General features: G+C 37.2%; 1 protein-coding gene across 2 annotated transcripts in view; it reads right to left on the reverse strand.

Annotated features, from left to right (window-relative positions):
* Nucleotides 1–47: 47 nt before the first annotated feature.
* The window catches only part of LOC107226986, a 91,853-nt gene continuing 69,751 nt past the window's right edge, over nt 48–22,149 (reverse strand). For both annotated transcript variants that reach the window (XM_015667979.2, XM_046744231.1), the window contains 8 exons: nt 10,117–10,281; nt 9,844–9,985; nt 7,118–7,332; nt 5,026–5,348; nt 3,426–4,913; nt 3,078–3,237; nt 2,761–2,929; nt 48–2,610 (listed from right to left, as the gene is read on the reverse strand). In XM_015667979.2, the coding sequence (XP_015523465.2) occupies nt 2,424–2,610; nt 2,761–2,929; nt 3,078–3,237; nt 3,426–4,913; nt 5,026–5,348; nt 7,118–7,332; nt 9,844–9,985; nt 10,117–10,281 (2,849 nt within the window). In that variant the 3' untranslated portion in view covers nt 48–2,423. The remainder of the gene's footprint in view (nt 2,611–2,760; nt 2,930–3,077; nt 3,238–3,425; nt 4,914–5,025; nt 5,349–7,117; nt 7,333–9,843; nt 9,986–10,116; nt 10,282–22,149) is intronic.

Below are 22,149 nucleotides of genomic sequence, written 5' to 3' on the forward strand. Positions count from 1 at the left end.
TACAAATAGGAAGAATGAAAATAAAACAAATTTATGCCAACAGCAACTCGGATTTTTGACATTATATTAGTTTATCGATTAACATAAACACACATGTTTCGGCTAGTAAAAATGACAATTACAATATTTCATGAAATAGTTAAACTAATATTTTTCAACAGCGAACCATCAAGCGCCGTACAATGGAATTTATTAAGTTTTATTTCAAAAACTGATTTTTTTTTTTTTTGATTAAAGCAAATGCAACAGCCAGCATCATGGCTTTTCGTTTTACTTCTAGGCTTAAGAATAAATTATGGATACAGTATTGTTTTTTTTCATTTTCTTTTTCACTTTGTTTTTAGATCCATCCCTATATAAATGAACAGAGGATATGCATTTTTGTGCAATGTTCCCATGTTAACCATTCTAGGAATTAATTTTTGATACATTAAATTATTCATCTCTCTGCGCTCGGCGATCTTTGACATGGCTGCACGTCTCTTATTATTTCATTGATATATTGTTATCAAAAATTACACTTTCCGATTTCCTTACACGATAAAAAGGAATATAAAATTAATTACTAACACGCTGTTTGTTATTAGGTGTTTCTAAATAGTAACAAATTATAAATTAATAAAATATATTAAATCATGATCAAATGATTTTTGAAAATGAAAGAATGTTTTGGTATGACGGTCTTTCAAATGGTTTTTTTGCTTTTTTCTTTTTTTTTAAGCTTTTTGTTTTTTCTTTTCTTGGATTGGATTGGAAATAACTTACAACCTAGGTCCAATATATTAGATATTAAATAATCATCATCAATAATATATTAATTTTAAATAATATAATTTTTAACAAAACACCTACTGCTAACAACGTAAATGATTAATTGATGTTCATGATTTTCCATTTGGAATTTATTGTTTATCGCAATAATTGTTCTATATCACTGCTTAGCTGATATTTTAATTACTGAAGAATTCCGAACGTTCAATTCAATTCTTAGGTATGTGAACACCGATGCCAAAGAAATATTACAATGCAATTAGAAAAGTACTGTTTCAGGTTATATGCAATATCATTTTATTTTTAATCGTCAGTAAGATCTAATTACGATGCAAACTTTGTTCATAAATTGTAGTGTTTCGACACTTTCTAGATCCAGATGTAATATTTGCTGGCAAGAGTAAGATTATATATTTTTGAAATTACCATGCATTCATTTTAAAGTACTTTTACATTTGTTATATGTACACAATTTAAATTCACGCAGAATCGTTTTCTAAAGCTTCGTTTAAGGGGAAAGTTGTTCTCGGTGAACGAAAAAAAAAAGGAAAACATTTGCTATTTTACTTTCTTACCGCTTTTCGGTAAAATGAAATTATCTTTGCATCACATTAGCATCTAGATCTGAAGGCATCCACTGTGATTGAAATAACATTTTGAAATATTTTTATATTTCTCACGTATACTATTTCGCTAACGCAGAATAATTTCAAGCCTTAAACCAATGAAAACATATACTTAGAGAATGGAAGTCTCTTGTAACGTGTTAGGGCTAAACTATTAGATATCCTTAGCTTACCTGGGTAGAGGCTTATTTCTATTTTCGCTAAATGGTCGTATTTGCGTTTGATTCCCATCTGAAACTGCTCGAAGGTTTATAAAAGTTCTTTTACCGTAAATAATGGAATCATTCGCCTCTTTCAAAAATATATTGTAAACGTGTAAATACTATTTCGCAAAAAATATAAATATTCTCTCTATAAAATTATGAAATTTTCTAAAAATGTCTATTACAGTAATTGATACAGAGCGACATCAGTGATGAAATAATAGACATTTAAGGTACCAAAAACAGAAAATATCATTCGAAGAAAGAATATTACGTAATCATCCTGCAATCTCAATAATATCGTATTGTTCGTATGCCAATAGCGGCAGATTAATTCAATGTGTCTCCTCTGGCAGAATTATAATCATATTTACAAATTGGAAAGCTGGATTTGAGACACTGACGTAATTGTTGAAGCTTAGGTATTTATTTAGTTGAAGAATAGGCGGGGTTATGTAATGGAATTTTCCAAAATTATTATCGCGTCGACATGTCCTTTGATTCTAGCTTACGTAGAAGATGTATTAAAAAAATACAATTTCACTCCTTCAGAAAGAGAGAAAGATGAAACGATTGTGGACGTTATGTGACTGCACTTACAATTTGCAAATGTGTATACATATAAATATATCACAATACGTTGATTAACCTTAATGATGTAATTATTTCATCATTGCAGACTCTCTGGCCTTAAAAAATGCCTATAACAATAAGTGATAAGAGACCTGCGTGCAGTTTTACACGGTTCACAAATTTTTTCCTCTTTATCTTTCTTTTGTGCATCTCATTTGTTCCTAATCATTTTGTTCCACAAAAATTCGAATCATCCAGGATTCTTGACCAATTTTTTACCGCGATAGTCGTAAACGCGTCGACAAAATAACACAATATCTGCGGGCACTGGTAATGGCGGTAACCGGCTAACTCTTGGATACAACTGATCTCCGCGTGGTACAATCAGACCAGGTGATTCCAGCCCTTCTTGTAATCTTCGTAAATCTTTGCGGTATCTGAGCATAAGAAATAATTATATGTTAATTATTAGGGTACAAATTTTCGTTGTTGACATACTATAAAGCTGTAAAAATGTATTTGTATCATATGCTTATACATTTCATGACATTGTTTCGTGGCTAAATCTGTTTTCTTATTTCTCTTACCGGCAATATTCATTGAATGTTAGGACATAGCACTTGTCTTCTATGCAAGCAACGCTGTTTGCATCTCTATGTCGCGATGCGAATACTTCATCCTCTGTATCACATTGTGTACACCCCTGTTCCGTGTGCTCGGGTCGATAGTACCACAGTAGGGAAAACATCATTTCCCCTGTGCATAAAATGTATCGTGTAAGATATTTGCATATTCAAACTGGTGAAATCACATCAGAGTCAATCGTATGCACTTTATTTCATAATGTAGAGAGTGTTAGTGGTTGAGGCTTTGATAAATTGATGTATTAATTTATTTTCTTTACCATCGTGTGGATTCTCCCAGAGCGCGGCAATCTTTGCCACATAAGGTAGATCTGCTTTTCGTACGCCGCTCTTAAGCAGGACACAATCTCGAGGCTTCAGGACATCGCCGCTTACGTGTTTCATGCTCGCGTAGCAGCGTCGAAATGCTAATTCCTCATTCTAAAACAATTTCATGTACAAACTTACGATATTCGTCGTTAAAATTATGTATAAAAATTTCTAGACAAAAAGTAAACAGAAATTGTCATAATAGTACAGCCAACGACTGTAACGAACTAGTGAATTTATTAGCTAGTATTTTATAAATGAGAAAAGTAATAACACCTGCAGTGAAACTTTACGCTTACCGTCAAATAAACCTTAGCCTCATATGATTCTCCTTCCCAACTCCAACCATTGCTCCATTTGGGTTTTAAACTCGGTCTTCTAATCAGTGCTAAATTCTCTTCGACTGCTAGGCTTTCCTCAGACTTGATGCATGCCTTTCTGTTGATAGACTTCTTTGTGCTCTTACGTCTGTTTTTCATTAGCGTTGGTTTCCTAATATCGGTATGAGTCGATACACTGTCGTTGGTCAATTCGCTTACTTTGGCTTTAGAAATAGTTTCACTTTGTTTTAATATTTCTGATGTCAATTTTGTATCCTCTGCTAATTTAGTATTTTCAATTTTGGATTTAGTGTTGAGAATTTTCGTTTTGACTTTAGTTTTAGGCTTAGCATTTTGTAACTTGAGTTTTGATTCTCGAGACCGTCCATTTGTTGCTTTACATTGGATCTTGGATTGACTGTTCTTTATTTCCGATATCTCGACCAAATTGATTTTACTCGGCACTGTTTTAGGCAAACTTGTTTTTTTCCCAACCTTTTTCAGCGTTGATAACAAGTTTGAAATTTTCTTCCTCTCAGCAGGTTCACTCATTTTGAGAGTCTTTTCATTTTTCTTGGTTATTTTTAAACCTTCTTCAATTACGCTGTTTATCGTCTCCATTATTGAAGTTTCACTTGCATTTTGCTTAATGCTAGGAATGCCGAGATCGTTCAGCAGTTTTAAAGTTTTGTTTTTTTTTACTGCAGGTTCGCACTGAGTTACCAATTCGGATTTTCGTTTTCGATGAATCGGTTCTTTCCTCGTGTACTTTTTCTTTTGAACATTTTCTGTCGACTGAATTGTCTCATTGCTTAATAGTGATAATTTTGAATTTGGTAATGAAGCACTATTAGCAAAATCTCTAACTGAACCAACTGACAAAGTCCTTTTATTAATTTTACGCTTCTTCTTATTGTCAGACAGACTATCAAGGGATAACTTACGTTTTGTTATTTTTTGACACTTTGGTTGTTCTTGAACATGAACAAGTTTATCAGAAATTTCTTTTTCGTCTACTGTTTCTTGAACCGTCGATTCATAATCTGGTTTTTTCCAATTTTCATTTTCAATCAAAACAACTTCATTTAATTCCTCTTTAACATTATCACTTTCCAATTTGTCATCAATTAACATGATTCCAGAATCTTTATCCATATTCAAAACGGCCAACTGTCCCTTAACGCACTGTTCGCATTTTATTTCACATTTATAACCAGATTCGCATTTGACGTTGCAATTTGCTTCACAAGGTATATCGTCACTCACCTTTTCACTACAAGATTCACATTTAACATTGTTATTCTCCAATTTAAAGTTTGGTAATTTATTATTGGTACATTGCACGGTTGTTGGCAACTTTTCATTAGGTGATAAAGTTTCAGTCTTCACTTCGCATGTCGTCGATGTGCAGGCATGTTTTTGACAGTTGCATTGTGACATCTTGTTGTTCTGACAACTCTTCTCATCCTGTAACATGAAAATGGAATGCATTTAATTAACTCAAAGCATAAATATTTCAAATATCGCTGCACTGATATATTTACAACAAGAAAAATAAAAGGATCACGCCGAAATTTACCTTTGCTCTACAATCCTGATTTTGTGTGCGGTTGTGACCACTATTTTGATTGTGCTGTGGAGGGGGTGGCGGTTGATTCAGCGTGAGATTACAATGATTGTTGATTTGGACGCGATCTGTGTCCCAGGCATTGGCACCGTGGGGGGGCGCCAGTCCAGCTAGGCCCCTAGCAGGTGACGGGGGCCCTACCAAAGCACTGGGCGGCAATGACAGACCGGGCCCTGAGCCCACTGGCGCCCCCTTACCATTACCAATAAGGGGCCCAGTATCCACGTTTTTTGGACACGATTGCATTGGACACGGGCAACTTTGAAAGGCTGCGTCTGTGAAAATTTGATTATCAGAGTATTGGACGGGTCCTTTGAGTTTATGATACCTAAAAGCTTAAGGGAAGAGAAATTTTTTTTTTGATAATTACTTAACCATATCTAAAAATCAAACCCCATTCTTCAAGATTTACTTTGTGGTAGTATGTGAACTCAAGAAAAGTTTTGATCTTCTACGATGCAAGTGTATAATGCACGAGGAAGCTTTCACGGCAGACTTTCTCTGCGTTGTGGTAAAATATTCCTTGTGCACACACTTTCGTTGCAGAGAATTGAAAGTTTTTGTAATTTTGCCGGAAGGTACACATTAGGGCGAAGTGAAAAAGATGTCATTTATAGGTTGATCAACTTGTACGCTGAAATCCTGAAAACCTATCCCAAAAAAATTACCAAGTCTTTGGGTTCCTCGACGACCATTAAATCTAACCACTTTTTAGTTATTTCGGGTGCGTTTACTAATTGCAACTCCCAGGTCACCTATACTTGTCATATATTATACATTGTATTAAATGTATCATAATATATTATATTACGAACATACCTGACTAATAATAATAAAAAATAAATAATAAAAATAGTATTTCGACTGACCTAATGTCTTATAAGAGTAGAGTTGCATTTAACATATGTGACTCTCGATCGTTGAAGATTTGGAACTTAACGTTCATTAAGGAACCAATGACGCGCTTAAGTGAAAAAATTCTATCGGGTGGATTTCGCAGAATTTTGGAATTAAACTTCACAGTATATGATTTCTGACTTCGAAAATGACTTTTTTTGCTGTAGCTTAGTCCTTCTACTAGCAAAATCCAAATTTTGGAGGAAAACAATTTTGAGTAAACTTCTTCTGTAATTTTGAAAATAAAAAAATAAAACAAGAAATGAAGTCCATCCTGAGGTCGTAATGATGTAAGACATAGATCGAAAAAGGGTGATCAGTCGAAAAATACAGTTTTCCGAAAATTGGGAAAAACGTAGAAAGTGGTTTCGACTTTTTCAATATGGCAAGATTCCTTCTATTCGTGAATTAGGTATTCAAAGATATAATAGTTAAAAGTGAGATGCGGGTCAAAAATTCCAAATGGTCAAAACACCGACCTTTATCGACCTTCACGTAAGCCTTGAAGCGTTTACCACATATGAGTCATTCCATGTCAAATCGAACACTTTGCGGTTAAAATATCGAACGAAAACTTTTATTTGCCCAAAATTGTTTTGATGCCTTTTTACGAAAAAAAAAAGAGATACTTGTGCGACGAAAAAAATTTAATATCTATACTTTCGATTTTAGAATATAATTTCAAATTTGGCACACGCGAACCTTATACCTTGGTGCGCAGCGTCATAAGGCAGAAAGATCGAATTTTTTCAGAAAGATCTCACCATAGATCTGATTTAAAAATTGGTGTTTGAACGTACAACTAGAAAAAGAATACTATCGATACTAGATTTTTTTTTGTCGAACATGTATCACTCCTTTTTGTTGTAGAATATATCAAATAAATATCAGGCAAATTTAAAATGACAATGTTTCAAGAGTGTTCGGTTTGAGGTGGTACATGAGGATTGGTAACGTTCGAAGTTTTGACCATTCGGTGTGATGGTCAGTCTGACCATTGACCTGCAGTCGAAAAGTGAATTTCTTCTGGAGGGGAACAAAATGTAATTTGATTAATCCTTTTTTTCCACTAATTGTCTCAATTGTGCAACAGATAGTTATCTTTTTTTATTTATTGGAATACTATATTTCGAATATCGATACTTACGATCTACGAAAGGTCTTCCTTGCGGGTGCATGTATGCCGGATTTCCAGGGGGTGGAGGGGGCGGTGGTGGGGGCGGATAGCCGCCGTAATATGGAGGTGGAGGGTATTCTGCAGGTGGTGGTGGAGGTGGTTGATACTCGACCACTCCTGGTCCACCTCCGCCACCAGAACCTCCGCCTCCAGGGCCACCTGATTCTTGGTACCCATAGTACTGGCTGAAAAATAAATGATAAATTACATTTATCTTTGCATTTGAATCCTTATGGGTGCAATGAATCTAATACTAATTCACTATTTGTACACTTGCAATGATATTCTATGTTAATATTCGAACAAGTGTGATTTGCCTTTTAACTAAATCTTTTTTTCCAACGAGTCTCTAAGTTTGTGATAATTACTGTTATAGCTGCTTGTTTATTGTGTTGAGGAATCGAGAAGTGACCGAAAAGTATAACTTGCGACGAAAATATAAATCCTCTCCTGAGTAACTTACGTTTACGGATTTTTTGTTATTCATTTTATAATCCAAAACAAAACGTAATTGTGAATCTTCCGTGTGGAAGTGATTTCGACATTTTCAATTGATTAGTTCGTGAGAACAAAATTAATATTGAAAAAAATAACTGAAATATAAATAAAATATGAATGGAAATTTGGAGGATAAAAAAGGCCCACCTATTTTCATATTTCATTCATCTATAGATTATAGGGTTTCATCCAAGTTTTTGCAGATAAAAACAAACTACCGACTGATAGATATGAAGCTTTGGAAAAATATTGTGTCAGAATTTGAAAGCAAATCGGCTGCATTTGGAATATATGTAAAGGGGGTAGGATAACAACACTTATACTATGTGAAGAAGAGTGTAAAAGCTAACGGAACGAGAGGTCCCAGTCGACAAACACGGACGAATAGACTCGCGCAGAGCGTAGGTACAGTGCTGCATAATGTAATGTAAATTGTATTGAATTTTAGATAGCCAGTGGCGAGTAGGTATGTATGTATCCGTATAGTTATAAGCATCAACCGTTCATATTTTTACTGTATATGCGTACTAGATTTCGTGAGTGATTAACGTTGCCTCATTAGCCGTTTGGTAGTCTTACAATCTGTATTGTTTTTCATTTCGCCCGATTTCTCCTATTAATTAATCATGGAACACGAATTGTGGAATTGTTTTTACTCTGAATCCATGGATCGAAAATCCGTCGTATGTATTTTCAAATTTTCCTTGACTATAAAATAAACGCGTCGAATATGTATCTCATATCACATGAAGTTAAAGTTCGTAACGGTAGATTTTTGAGCAAACTCGTAATTTCGAAACTTAATTAGAATTGTCTGAAATTCAGTATACCGTAATGCATCATTAGCGCATACTTATACGTTGCAAACTCTACTGCCTCAAAGTTGTTCCAGAGTTGCAATACGGCAATTTTTCTTTCAACGTTTTGTTAAGGATCAAATCATCTCTGCATATTTTTGTATTCATCGTGTATTTATTATGTCGAAATTTACTGAAAAATTAATTTAAGCACTCAGATAACTGACGCGAATTGATTTTCATTCTACTTATTCAGGAGATGTGATTCAGAAATCGAATAAATCTCACTTAAAAATCAAGTTCAAATGAATATTCGACATTTGTAGGAAAGATTTTGTAATTAAACAATCGGATTTTAAACAAGCCCCAAACTTCCCGTTTAGACACTGCAGATTCCAAGTTCTGGAAAAAATATTATTAATATCCAATTCGAATTTTGAACTACAAAATTCAGATTCGTGATTAACGATTTACGAGCCCTTAGGTACCGCTTTACATGAAAATATGACGATATTTTTACTTTGAAGCACTATAATGGATCCAACATCACAATTTTGGAAGTCTGATCTTGGATTCTTAATCGTTGATCCAAAAAACCTCTGTCTGCAATTTCTACCAAAATCAGAAATTTTTAGTTTTTTTTTCCACCATATCGCATTCGCCACTTCGGATTTCGAAAATCTTACCTCAAATTCGTGATCAGTCACCCATAAAACTATAGAGTACCAATTTTCATCAAAATCCAAATGTTTTTAGTTTTTTTCAGCATATCAAATACGTCAGAATTAGATTTTGCAAATCTGACTTTAGATTCGTGATCAGCGGCCCAGAAAATCTGACGATACCAATTTTCATTCAAACTCATTCATCGATTCCTTTGTTGTTATATAAAAAAGTACTAAACCGATCGAAGCCAAAATCTAATCAGTTCTAAGTTTAGAAAAACCGCGGGTCGGAGGTGATTCTCTTGATCTTGAAGCGTCGAGATACCTATATTGATTGAGTTGATTAGAATAACTTCCTTTTATCCTCTGAAAACACAGAAACGGTAAGTTGAAAATATCATTATACAGATAGCTGAACGATTTTGGAGTACCTTTGTGTTCTGCTTCACGATACGCGCGCTCATAACTGCATATGCTCAAACTATACGTATGTATTGTACAGTAACGTTCATTAATACCTTGGGCCTCGGGTTAACTCGTTTTCGGTAGGAAATAAAATGCGAGTTCGATTCTATTCTCTCACGTCGGTTTCATCGCCACTCATTGTCACATATTCGTATAGAATCGTGCTCGCATTTCGTTTAGTACCGACAACAAGTTAGCCGTAAGCCCAAGGCATTAATGTGTACAATACGCGAACTTATCTGTAAAATAGAAAAACAACCCTGTTACTCACCGTCTGTAAGTTGGGGGGTACTTGTAATAAGGCGGCGGATGCGAATGCGGATGCGAGTACGTTGGCTGGTAACAAAGTTCTTGGTATTGCGGTGGTGTTCCGTAGTACTGAGGACAATATGTTCTGTAGAAGCTTCCACCACCTATAAGAGTAGGTTTGAAATTCAGTTTTTTCCACCATTTTCGCAACTGCTCGTCAAAAGTTATCGTATTGTCCCATAATACACTTCTCTCAAATTATACATATACGGATAGGTATGATGTATTTAAATACCTGCGCCACCGCTCGTCGTGCCGCCGGAAGTAGTTGAAGTCGCTACCAGGTCATCGGAACCCTCGGAGTTCTGTGGGGGTGTAGGGGTTGGTTCTGGTGGAGGACCCTTGACCGGAGGCAGCGTTGGGGGATGCTGTATCAGTGGTCCAGCCGGCTGATAATACCCTGTAACGCACAAACGATATCGTTCGATGTAATAATAACGCCACATTTTTTGGCCAGAAAAAAATTTGCGGGAATATTTTATAACCGCTGGACAGATGGGAATTTAATGGGATTTTCTAAATAGTTACTGAGAAATCATAGTAAAATGGGCATCTTCGCGATGACGTTTCGACGTTGTTAAAATCGCAGGAAATTGTGCGACACTGTGTTTTTTGTGGAAATTGTGTAACTCTTTAGTGTTGTTACAGCAGTCAATACTTGCGCATTTTCTCTAGGCAATCGTGTGACACTAATCTGTTTGGATAGTTTAGTATACACACGTTTTCAGTTGATTACCGTCTTATGGTTGCATCAACTTTGTCGCAAGAATCGAATGAAGATAGTACAAATTACTTATATTTCAAAAAGTGCAGGAATACACGTATAGTCGGTTTTCTGGTTGCATCTATAACAACTCGTTTTCATTTTCTACCCAGAAGCAAATTTTTTTTTTTTGTTATGACGGTAAAAAATTGAAATAGTTAACCACAACTAGAGATGTTTTTCGGTTTTTACTGCAGGAATAACGCGATTCCAAGTTGTACGCGAATTATTTCCGAACGATTTTAGTTGAGAACAACTAAATGTCTATATTTAGTATTAAAAATTGTCAATTAAAGTTTCTCTGGCGATTGAAAACTATTGCTATATTATATTTTCATGACAGGACATCTGGTCACGATATCAACCATTGCTTATAAAAAAAAACGCACTGTATGATTGATTATTACTAGGTACTGTGGGAGTGATAAACCGAACACTTATGGAGGTATAAGATACACAGTATTTCAATAGAAATCCTTTTAGCTATCATTCTTTTTCGAGGAATATGTTTATTGTTGTTACTATTTTTTTTCGCAAACCTGCACTTAACAATAATCCACGTAATCTGGGAAACGTTTGAATGCGGCAATCTTTCACATTTTCATTATCTAGACACCTGGAATATACACCTCGAGATCGGAAATCTCTCCCTTTTACAAGTCTTACTCGATCAACTATAAAGAAGTTGAAGTATGTAACATTGAAAAACTTGGCCACTGCAACAATACAATATTCGCAGGGTGTGAAAAAATTGTGATGTGAAAAAAATTTGAAACAAATTATATACAATTTGTCGCTTAAGTAGTAATTTCATATGTTGACGTTACGAAATTTAACCTCATCAATTATACGGAATTCATATGCTGCATATGTATAAACCCTTGTAAGTGAGCGCAAAATTCTCCAATAAATTTACGCGTGTAGATAAAAATTTGATATCATTAAAACGGATATTTTTTTTCTTCATCTTAAACTTTTACCCCAAAATATCGAGTTTCCGACTTTTATCATTTCCAAAAATCAATCTGTATATTACACGTATATATTTTACCTTGTAGTGTATAAAAGACTTTTCCAGTTTACATTCATTCATAAACTGCACTGGAATATTGCATAATACGCCAATCAATGGATATACGTATGTGTATAATAGTGTGTGTATATATGCATATATATGAAAGTGAGAAAGTAATTTTTTACATTGTGATAGCGTTGAAATATCGCTCTGTATATGAAATGATGATTTATTATTTCCGAAAAAAAAACCCAACTCGTTTGCAATGTGTGCTGCAGGTATGTAAATATACATATATTGTAAATTACGTACATAACGTATGGCCACGTTTGTAAATAATGCCTCGAGATGTAGGCATTATATTACTGCAGTGTATTCCGTTAACTGGTTATGCATATACAATATAGGTATTCACATGCAATGTATGTATGTATGTATGTATGTATAACAGATAATCAATCAGATCCTAGCATACAAACTGGACTTTTACTTTTTCGACGGCATCCCACGCATGCGATCCACGGGAAGGTGGGGGAATGGAGTGCGGTGCATTGCAATAAAAAAAAAAAAAAAAATTAATAACGATAATACAAAAAATCATCAATCTTCTACCTCTGTGTAACGAAGCTGTGAGTTCGACAAAGAGATCGTTAATATTCAGCGGTAACATCGCGTCGTGCGGCAGCAGAGGTGATTGTCCCCGTTTTGATCTCGCCCCGCTATCGTAGCGGAATTATAAACCGTATTGAAGAGCCAGTGAGTTAGTGCAAACTGACGACGACGATATGGATAGAAAAAAAGAAAAATACACTTAAAACCATCGTGCCTGTTTAATAATTCAGGGTGGCTGTTATGGTTTTCAAAACAAATTGGAAAACTGCATAAAATTGTTAGGGAATTTTCCATTTCGTGGAATTTTTATTTAAATTTGAAATTTAAGCAATTCGAGATTGAAACGAATAATAATCGTGCTTTTTGTTTCAAGCATTATTTAATTCTCCTGCTGTATATGAAACGGATCTGCACGAGTAATTTCTAACTTTTAACAGCAGTTGTTTTCGAACTTTTGTAACGTGTACTAGTGTTTCATTTTATTCTCATCTGACTCTTGAAAAAAAGAAAATGATTGTCTTCACGTTCGGTAATATTGTAGAAAACGATCAATACTATCGAGAATGAGAAAATAATATCTCCGAAGTAAGCTCGTAAAAATGTTTAATCAGCCCGGAAAAATCTTCAATTACCCTGGACAATCCGTGTACCGTTGTATCATATATGACACCTATATCCTTCCGCAGATTCGGAGATCTCACAGTTTCGCTTGTCTCAGTTCAACGGTTTCTCTCTGCAATAGAGATTTTTGGCAATGATTCGACTCCCCCACCCCCATTTCGATTCAACGCGTGTGCTGTTCAACTGTGACTGCATTGTGCGGGGAATGAGAGAGAAGATATAGTTTTGCGAACAATATCGCGAGAGACGAGATCGGAGGGAGCTTAAAGAATTTGCGATGGATTCGCGGTCACGTTCGCGGTTCTTATACCATGTATACGCGCCTCTGTTCCAGGGTTGATTCGATCAGTGTTAGATATTCGACACGGGAGCCGAGTCTCGGAAAAGTCAAGGAACCGTAAGAAGTCAAGGAACCCGGTCCTTTTAGGCATATACCGAAGTTGGGACGATGGCGAGGCTTGCACCATGCGGATATTACATCGCTGATGGCCGGTCGGTTCGCGGTCTAGAGTGTTAGTTCCTGTTTTCGGTCTGTGACCTGGTCAAGTCCCGCTCCGCACTGCTTGGACGGATGACGTCAGGCACAGTCGGCCCGAGGTGAACGCACCGTTTTTGTGTACGGCTTGTTTACGCTTCTTAAGCGAAGCTAGCACGTAGCATCGTTGCGTCTTGATAAAAGCACCACAGAATAATTGACAATTACTAGTTTCTAGACGCTATTCGCTACCGAGTTCTCATACAGCTTCTAATTCCGTCACACTTTTGCCGAGTCCCTCATCTTTTCGTACTTGTTAAAATGAAGGTAGCAACAAGAGCTAGCAACCGACATGTCAGGTTTTTTTTTTACACGCCGAAGCTCCGTATTTGAAAATTTGTTAAATATTGTAAAAAGATTTAATACTTTTCGCAAATCAATAAACGTCGAATTGGAGGTAATTTGTTTATACATTTCAAAGAAATTAAGCACGTTGTTCAGTTTCGTTTTGAATTTTTTGAAGATTCGCGTGGTACGTGGACGGAGAACTTGGACGATAGACAAAAGTCTGCAAATCGGATTATGAATCTGGAATTTAAAACGTAGTACCGATTTTTTATTTATTTATTTATTTTTTTTTTTTTTTGCTTCAGACCCGACGCAATTACCCCGACACGGATTTATATTTCAGGGGTGAATTAATTGCAAAGGATATTTGACGTAAGAAGAAAAATGTTCGAAGACGATGGAAAATTTTCGAAGATCTTTCGAGACAATTTACAAGACATTGAAAGAATATTTGAGAAATTTTATTCGACGCTGCGTGAAATGTCTTCCGAAAACGAAAGCTTGCGACATTAACCCTGACTTTGAATCGCGTCACTTAAGTGCAGTGCACTTAGGCGTGGAGTGTGTAGATTGGAGAGAAAACTTGATTGATTAATTCCCTTGGCGCGAGGTGCTGCTGCAACCTTCGGCACATACACACTTACACTCCTGCACAGTCAATCGATAATTGGCAAAGTTGTAGGTGCAGATATACGCGTTTGCCGTATAGGTTCAAGTTTCCGTATTCTTTGAACCGTAAATTGAACGGTTGTAGCTGACGTGCATGGTATACAGAGTGATCTTTTTTAATTGCCCCAGGCGAATATCTCGAAAACTAGAAGATGCACGAGAAAAAGTTTGTGTCAATAATCGTTGATTTGTGGATTGTGCCACTTTCGTGATTTTGGACAGGGTACACATATATTTTGACTGTAATGACCAGGTGACAGTGGGTTTGAAGATGAATACACGAACGTAAAAAAATATTCAATTTTCCGAAATTGTAGGAAATTTACAGAAATCAAAAAGTGAAATATTCGATCACTTTCCGTCGAAATAGTGCATCGATCCTCATGGTTTGAAAGAACTACGAATCGTGTTTTCGACATGATCAAGCGTCTCCTACAGCACCTTGAGCGGAAAAAAGTAATGAAACTTTGAGAAATAACGCCTTTATAAAATCAGCGAAAAATGACCGAGTATTTCACTTTTTGAAAATGTTGAATAATTTATGTTTTTTTTTTTTTGCTAGTTTTTGAATTTGTCTTGTAACCCGCTGTCAGCCGATCATAGTCAAAATACGTGGTTCCTGTCGAAAATCACTGTGTAGTAAAAAACAAATTTCGAAAGTGGTGCAATTCACAAATCAACTCAAATCAACATTATTTCTCTCCCTTGAAACCCTTCACGTTTTGTATCAAATTTTTTCTTGTATTTCTTCCAGTTTCCTAGATATTTGCCTGAGAAAATCAACAAAAAGACCACCCTGTATAACACGGTTTTTTTCAAAGGCTGTTTTCGCAACAGTTGAAAGGAAGATCGATTTACCGGGATAACTACACCGGAGCTCGGAACGAACTTTATGTGCATTGCGTCGGTCAAAAACGGTCGACTACTGGACTTTTGCCGTTACTCATTATATGAAGGTATGCAGACAAATGCGGGTTTGCTAATCGTAAGCGTGACGTTACTTTGCATATAACATATAGTTTGGTTTGTTACATCTCGTTCGTTTCGAGGTTCGCATCAATCGGCGACATTTGCACTACGTTCGCAAATCTGTAATCGCATTACGGTTATGTTATGTGCAACTTGAGATTACGACGATGCATACCGAACACTGGTATTAAGTATACGCAGACATAATTGTAAAAGGAATAACACACGGATTAATGAATTATGATTCAATGCGGTTGGAATTAAGGGAGTTATTTTGGGAAAATACAAATCGGTTGATACCTGACGAGGAAATGCGTTTGCAACGAAGAGTTGAACTTTTATGATACGTGTATAATGTGCAAAAAGTATGGTTGTGTTCGACAACGATTACGACGTTGGAGAAAATTTTATTCGGACTTATTCTCAGTTGAAAATGCTATTTCCACGGCTGGCTAACATTTGCGTTCCTCCTTGACCTTCCTGCTCCGAACGGGAATAGAAAAGGTATTTTTAGATCTCGTTCAAAAGTCGCTTTTCAACAGAGTACGCGCCGTATCACATCTTAAGTCTTGATCCCAGGATTCGAAGGGAATTCCGAGCGTCCTACCCGACGCTTTTTTAAAACTTCAAACGATACGTCCAGAATTATGTTATTACCCTTTACAAAATCGGCAACAAGATGTAAGTGTAACCGCGATGATATCTGACGAGAAATAGTTAGACACAGAAATAGAATTAGAAATGCGTACAATTATTGTGCCAGATTTTTCTGTCTCCACCAATATATGACATAATAGGTGAATATCATCAGCCCGATTCTGAACTATCGTCACGCTTTCGAGATCGTATCAAAATGCAAAGTTCATATTACCATGCACGAGGTTCCAGTCGGTCTGTGTTAGCTATATCAAGAGAAATCGGATTTTGGTTACCCGAACGAAATGAAACTAAACACGCGTTCGGCCTAGACCGTCGTCGTCTCTCATTCCTAGACAGTTTTAGAGACGCGAGACACGTGCAGGCTTATCGGCACTCCGTTGTTCAATCGAAAAACATCAGCACATAGCGAAATCCGACGTAGTTATAATGGAACACTAATTTAGCAAAAAAAATTATAAATCTACATTTTCTTGGAGTTTTGAATTGCGGATTGAAACTTTGAGCCTTGGAATAAATTCACGTATTACAGGATCAGAATTTGAAAAACGCTTCATGGTATTAGGTGGAACCAAAATGGCTTTTCACGGGCAGTCAAAAGCGAGCTGTAATCGAATTTTATTCCACCTTACAGGTAAAGACCCTTCCAGAATCTAGTCTGTGAATTCTATACGCGACCTCCGCTCAATAAAGTCTGCGAAACGCGATTATGTACGTACAATGTACATGCACACACGTAATTTTGCAAAGGGCATAAAAATCCTGGTCTAGATTATACGTAAACGCCACGTTTCAGAAACATAGTTCCATTTTAAAAGTCGAGACGGACGATGACTAACAAGAATCACTCGTTTATGTGTGTGAATTAATTCGAAAAACAAACGATGATGCATGTATAAAACTCAATTAAATTTATTCGTCACAGTGTCAGTACTAGACGGTATTTGAATGAAAAAGAATCAACAAGTCTCGAACGTTCATTTCGAAAAAAGTATAATCATTCTAAAACTTGATCACAATCGTAATACGAAGACAACTGATGTTCGGTAAGATAAAATGGATGAAATGTGAGATAAATCTTCGTTAGGCGGTGAATATTTGTAGATCACAAGGTGATCAGCATCATGGAAGTCGCGGGCGGATCTTTTCTGGAGAAGTAAATCGCATCTCGTACACGGCGCGGCGTCGCGGTCGAAATCTAGCGCACGATACCGTCAGGCCTTCCCCGTTATTATCCAGGTTGCAGGCTGCTGATGCGGAGTCCGCACACCATGCATAAGTTGGTAGTGCGATGTACAGGCAACAGGATAGGGACGGCCAACGGCAACAAGGCGGTAAGAATAATATTGCGACCTGGTTTTCGCCATTGGCGTCACCTCCCAGCCGACTAACCTTAATAGCCAATGCTCGTCGGTGCCCAATAATCCACGCCTACACGTTAGTTACACCAGCTCGTCGTCACCGGGCCAGTCTTCCCTTTTTCCCAATTCCCAGAGTACAGAGCGCAATATACACTGTGTAATGTTCAATAACGTCTTCACCTTGCGGCTAACTTGTTTGCGTTCCGAAACAAAACGCGAGTTCGATTCTACACGAATTATGTGACAATGACTGGCGATGCAGCTGATGACGTGAGAACATACGTGAGAAAATGGATGCATTGTCACGTAATTCGTATAAAATCGAAACTCGCCGTTTGTTTCGGATCGCAAACAAGTTAGCCGTAACGCGTTTTGCTGAACTCACAATTAATACGCGCAACTTCAGAGGGCGAAAACATACATGTTGGGCGTCCCAACGAGGCGGTAGAAATTTTGAGGTTAAAGGTTACTCTACGTCTTTTCTCCTTTCGTTTTGCTCGTTCCCTTCAACTTTTTTTCCCACGCAGACGTACGAAGCGTACTGAGAGTTTTATAAAGGGGGAAAGATTACATTCTCTCGCGCCATGTTGGCGTTTTTGAGGTTCGTTGGATCTCTCCTGCCAACTCCTAATATAGGCCGACCCTAATTAATGTGTCTCCTTTTTACTCGATCCTCTTATCTGTTAATCGCAACTTATTCGCACTCCGCTATTCACTCAAGATTATTTTCTGCACGTATACATGCACGCACTTAATTGATTAGCGATGTGGTTGATACAATCTGCTAATTGCGATTAATGTAACTGTAAATAACGGATGATTAACTTTTTGCCGTAGGTATGTAATCGGATTACGAGGGGTCGTGATTCGATCTGGAAAAGCGCATCTTGTTTCTATTCGGTGAAAAGCTCAATCGAAAGCTCAGTTTTTTCTTCGACGCATACGGCACCCAATCAATTCAACCCCAACCTCTCGAGAGTTGACGTGAATAGTGGTGGAGCATTTCAGACTTGCAAAGCTTTGCAGTTTTCGATGGTAAAAGCTTTCATCAAAGATTGGCTTTTCTTAAAAGAATTATACCATTATCAGATTGCAGCTAATGGCAGACGGTTCTGGATATGTGTAAAAAATATTACCACAGACTTTTTACGGGTAAGCGAATATATGATGTAAATTCCTCAAAAAATTTCTGATCGACGAAGTGCAAAACTCGACATTTTTTCATATCAATTTGAGTCCGTTACGCATATATATGCACCGAATCGCTGTGGAATTATAAACTCACGAATATTGTACGAAGAGAAAAATGTCGAATTTTTTTTGGAATTTGGAAAAATTTTCAAGCTTTGGAAATCCAAGTGGAATTCACGCAATGAAATTAGTATAACCAGCTAGCTGCTGAAGATGTTTCTCGTTCAAGGTGTAATTATCGCGTTTCATCTTTATCGCGGTAATTGAAGTCCGATACTTTCCAAATCATACCACATAATCAATATATCGTCCACCGTACAGTACGAAAGAAAATTGAATTGCTCGCAGATCTCTTGCCTGTAGCAGCAGCACTCATTACACCGCATAGATCACGTATAAGAGGCACTGCGTGACATACGAAATTACATCGTAATTGGTCTATTGCTCACGTTCGTATAAAATATAGTTAGGTAGGTACTTGCAGACGTATAATTCGACCTCGCGATTCAGGAAGGATGCACGCGGCTTCTTCTCGCCTGTATTATACCACAGGGAGGGAAATCCTCGAATCTTTATCTTGGTTTGTCTACTTGATTGATTCTCAACCAACGTGCAATGGTGTAATGGTATAACGGTGGTGGTGGTGGTTGTTGTAGTGTCGGGGTAGATTTATTCCTGAAAGGTTCACTCGTCGTTTACGTGAGCGCAATGATTAAAGAGTTGCTTGCATACACACATCGCCGTACATGCACGTCGTGTATAAAGACTGCGAAGTGTCCCGTGTACGATGCAGGGTTTACCACTTTCCCCGGTGAAATGCCAACAGGTTGAGCAGTACGTGAGAGGAAATTATCGCGGTAGTGCACAGCGTGCGTATAGCACCACAGAGATCGCTGTTACATACGTAATATATACATGTATACACGAGTGTACGTCTACGTCTTCTCGCAAGTTCCCGACGATGTAACGTCTGTGTACCCCTACGTGGTATGTGCTTACATACGCGATCGGAGTACGTCGACGACCACGACTCGCGATCGCCCAATTGAGCGGAGGCCAACTTTGGACCACAATGTTGTGTATATGCTCGATTTTGGCGAGGTGAAATTGGTTCTCGTGCCGTTTGAGATCCGTCCGCAAGGTCGGTATCGATTAATTCGTTTTATTCCGTAACTTTTGTACGAGGCGCTGGTAAAATGTTTATTCGTTACACAGATTTAGCGATGCGAAAAAAAAATAAATAAATAAAATAAACAGCAACAAATTATATACTTAGCCGGTACCCTAAAAGTTTGCGACGATTTGCACCATGGTTAATTTCCAAATCAAAATTACACTGCATACGTGTATATTTGCGTAGGGTAGGTACTCAAACTTTTTTTGTTATACTGCTAATCGGTGTTCACTGAGGGTACTGTTTATAATAATCTATAAGTGCGTAAACACGCGCGAGACTTGGCGGGTGTTATTGTCTGACAATAAGAAAGAGAGAAGTTGATGCCACTAGAGTTAACCGATCTTACGCACGTGGTCATTTTCCCGCACATCATTTATACAGACTTTGATGTCAGGTTATCATTTTGCATATCTCTAATTTCTCGCATTGAGTGCAAGGTCTATGATACGGATTGAGTAAAATTACATCATCTCTTCACTCGTCAACATTTTTCGTTGCACGTCGAGGTTGAAGAGGAGTAGAAGAAATAGAAGCGTAATTGATCAGTTCCAATTGCATTCTTCAGATGCAACTATTAATTGACACGTACGGACCAAAGATGAAATGGATTTCAATTTTGTCTGAGAAGTGCATTTTACAGTCAAAATTAAATTCAATGTAGAGTTCAAGAAAATTCACGAACATTTCAACTCTGTTAATGAAACCAGAATTAAAAACTGTTAGTAGAATGTTCGAATTACGTTTTTTTATAATCCATGCAATTGATGAAAAACGAATAACCTATTGCACAAAAGGAAATAACAAAAGCGAGGCTGAATTGTAATCATGGGCACGTGTATCAGTTGTATTACATACTTTCTGCAGTATTAATTATTTAGATTAAGATTATCTTTACCCGGTTGCGATACGGGTTATCTGTATATAAACTTCGCAAGGAGTATAAATGAGACAATGAAATTTCCCAAGATATTATTATGTATGTATACGCGATTGCTGTAAGGCGACATCAGACGTTTATAATGTACTTATACCTTTTACATTTAGGTTCTCTTAATTAATGTGATATCGTTTCGTTTTGAGTCTGGGTTAAGGTATGATTAAAACCAACCGTAATTAATTACTTGGTAATATTCGAAGGGCTACGCTATGCATCGCGGTGAAGGTGCTAACAAGTGTTTTTCTACATCCACGTACGTTATAGTCTCGAGTGTTACTGCGGCAATTAAACTAATTTTGCTTTCTAAACCGTGTTAGTAGGATAATTTATTATTTTCTCCGACAATAACGCCTTTGACGATCCCTACGACGTACCATAAATCCTTTCTTTTTTCACAAGTATAATCGTATAATTGCGCAAATATTATCGTCGTTAAAGATATGCTGTAATTAATAACACAATCAAAATTTTACAATTATATTCTACGTGGTTTAAACCAACCGATGAAGGTGTCGATAGTACGATATTCTTATCTAACGACCAACAAAGTACATCATAGGAGATGTTGTTTTATCGCGAAAATTATTGCGTCAACTTATATGCAAACATAGTAGATATGTTTCACCACGTTCGTTCGTCGGTACAAGATAAATTCCGTTTTCACATTATATTTGAAATAAATTTTACGTAATCAGCGTTGGAGGAATGGTAAAATTAAACGCTGAATAACCAAGGATTGGACAAGACTTGAAGAAAACGGGGGGAGGGAAGAGAAAAAATCGGCACACATCCTCCCTACGCGTCTCATCGGCAGACGAATCGAACGTGTTCGAATCGGATCTTCGAAAGTTGGAAGCGGGTCGTAGGAGGCCACGGCTGATTGTGAGCCAAGGCTGCATGGCAGCCAGCCGGCGTCGTGCAAACCAACTGCCAAAATATCAGTTGATCTTTCGCTCGGTGGCGGCCTTCTGTCGATCCGGTAAGTAATGATTCTTTATTCGGGATCGATGAAGCGTGCACAGGCCGAACGGCAAAGACTACTTGCGCGATTCAGCCGTTGCAGCGGTGTGCCTATAATACTAAACCGTGTACGTACATACATACATACATACATGCATGTACACGCCCCAGGCTATGGCGGTGCAAAGTAAAGGTATACAGGTACACAATATCCCGTGATACTTGCGGTGTCGGAGATTTGATTTTTCAAATCATTTAATGTATGGGTATATTTATACATACGTAGATCGACTCGTGTGTGCAATGGTACGGAGTATATTTTTTATACTTGTTACGCGAACCATCGCCGGCTGCACAGTTATCTAGCAGTATATCAAACGTTCAATTGAACTTTCAACCATAATTCGCCAATCCCTAACTCCCGTCAATTACACGTGTATATAGTCGCTGTACCGTCTGTCCGTGTCTCTGTATGGAGGAAACGAAAAGATCGCGCCGTTTACATCATCTCCG

Source organism: Neodiprion lecontei, chromosome 6 (genome assembly GCF_021901455.1).
Source record: "Neodiprion lecontei isolate iyNeoLeco1 chromosome 6, iyNeoLeco1.1, whole genome shotgun sequence".
NCBI lineage: Eukaryota > Metazoa > Arthropoda > Insecta > Hymenoptera > Diprionidae > Neodiprion > Neodiprion lecontei.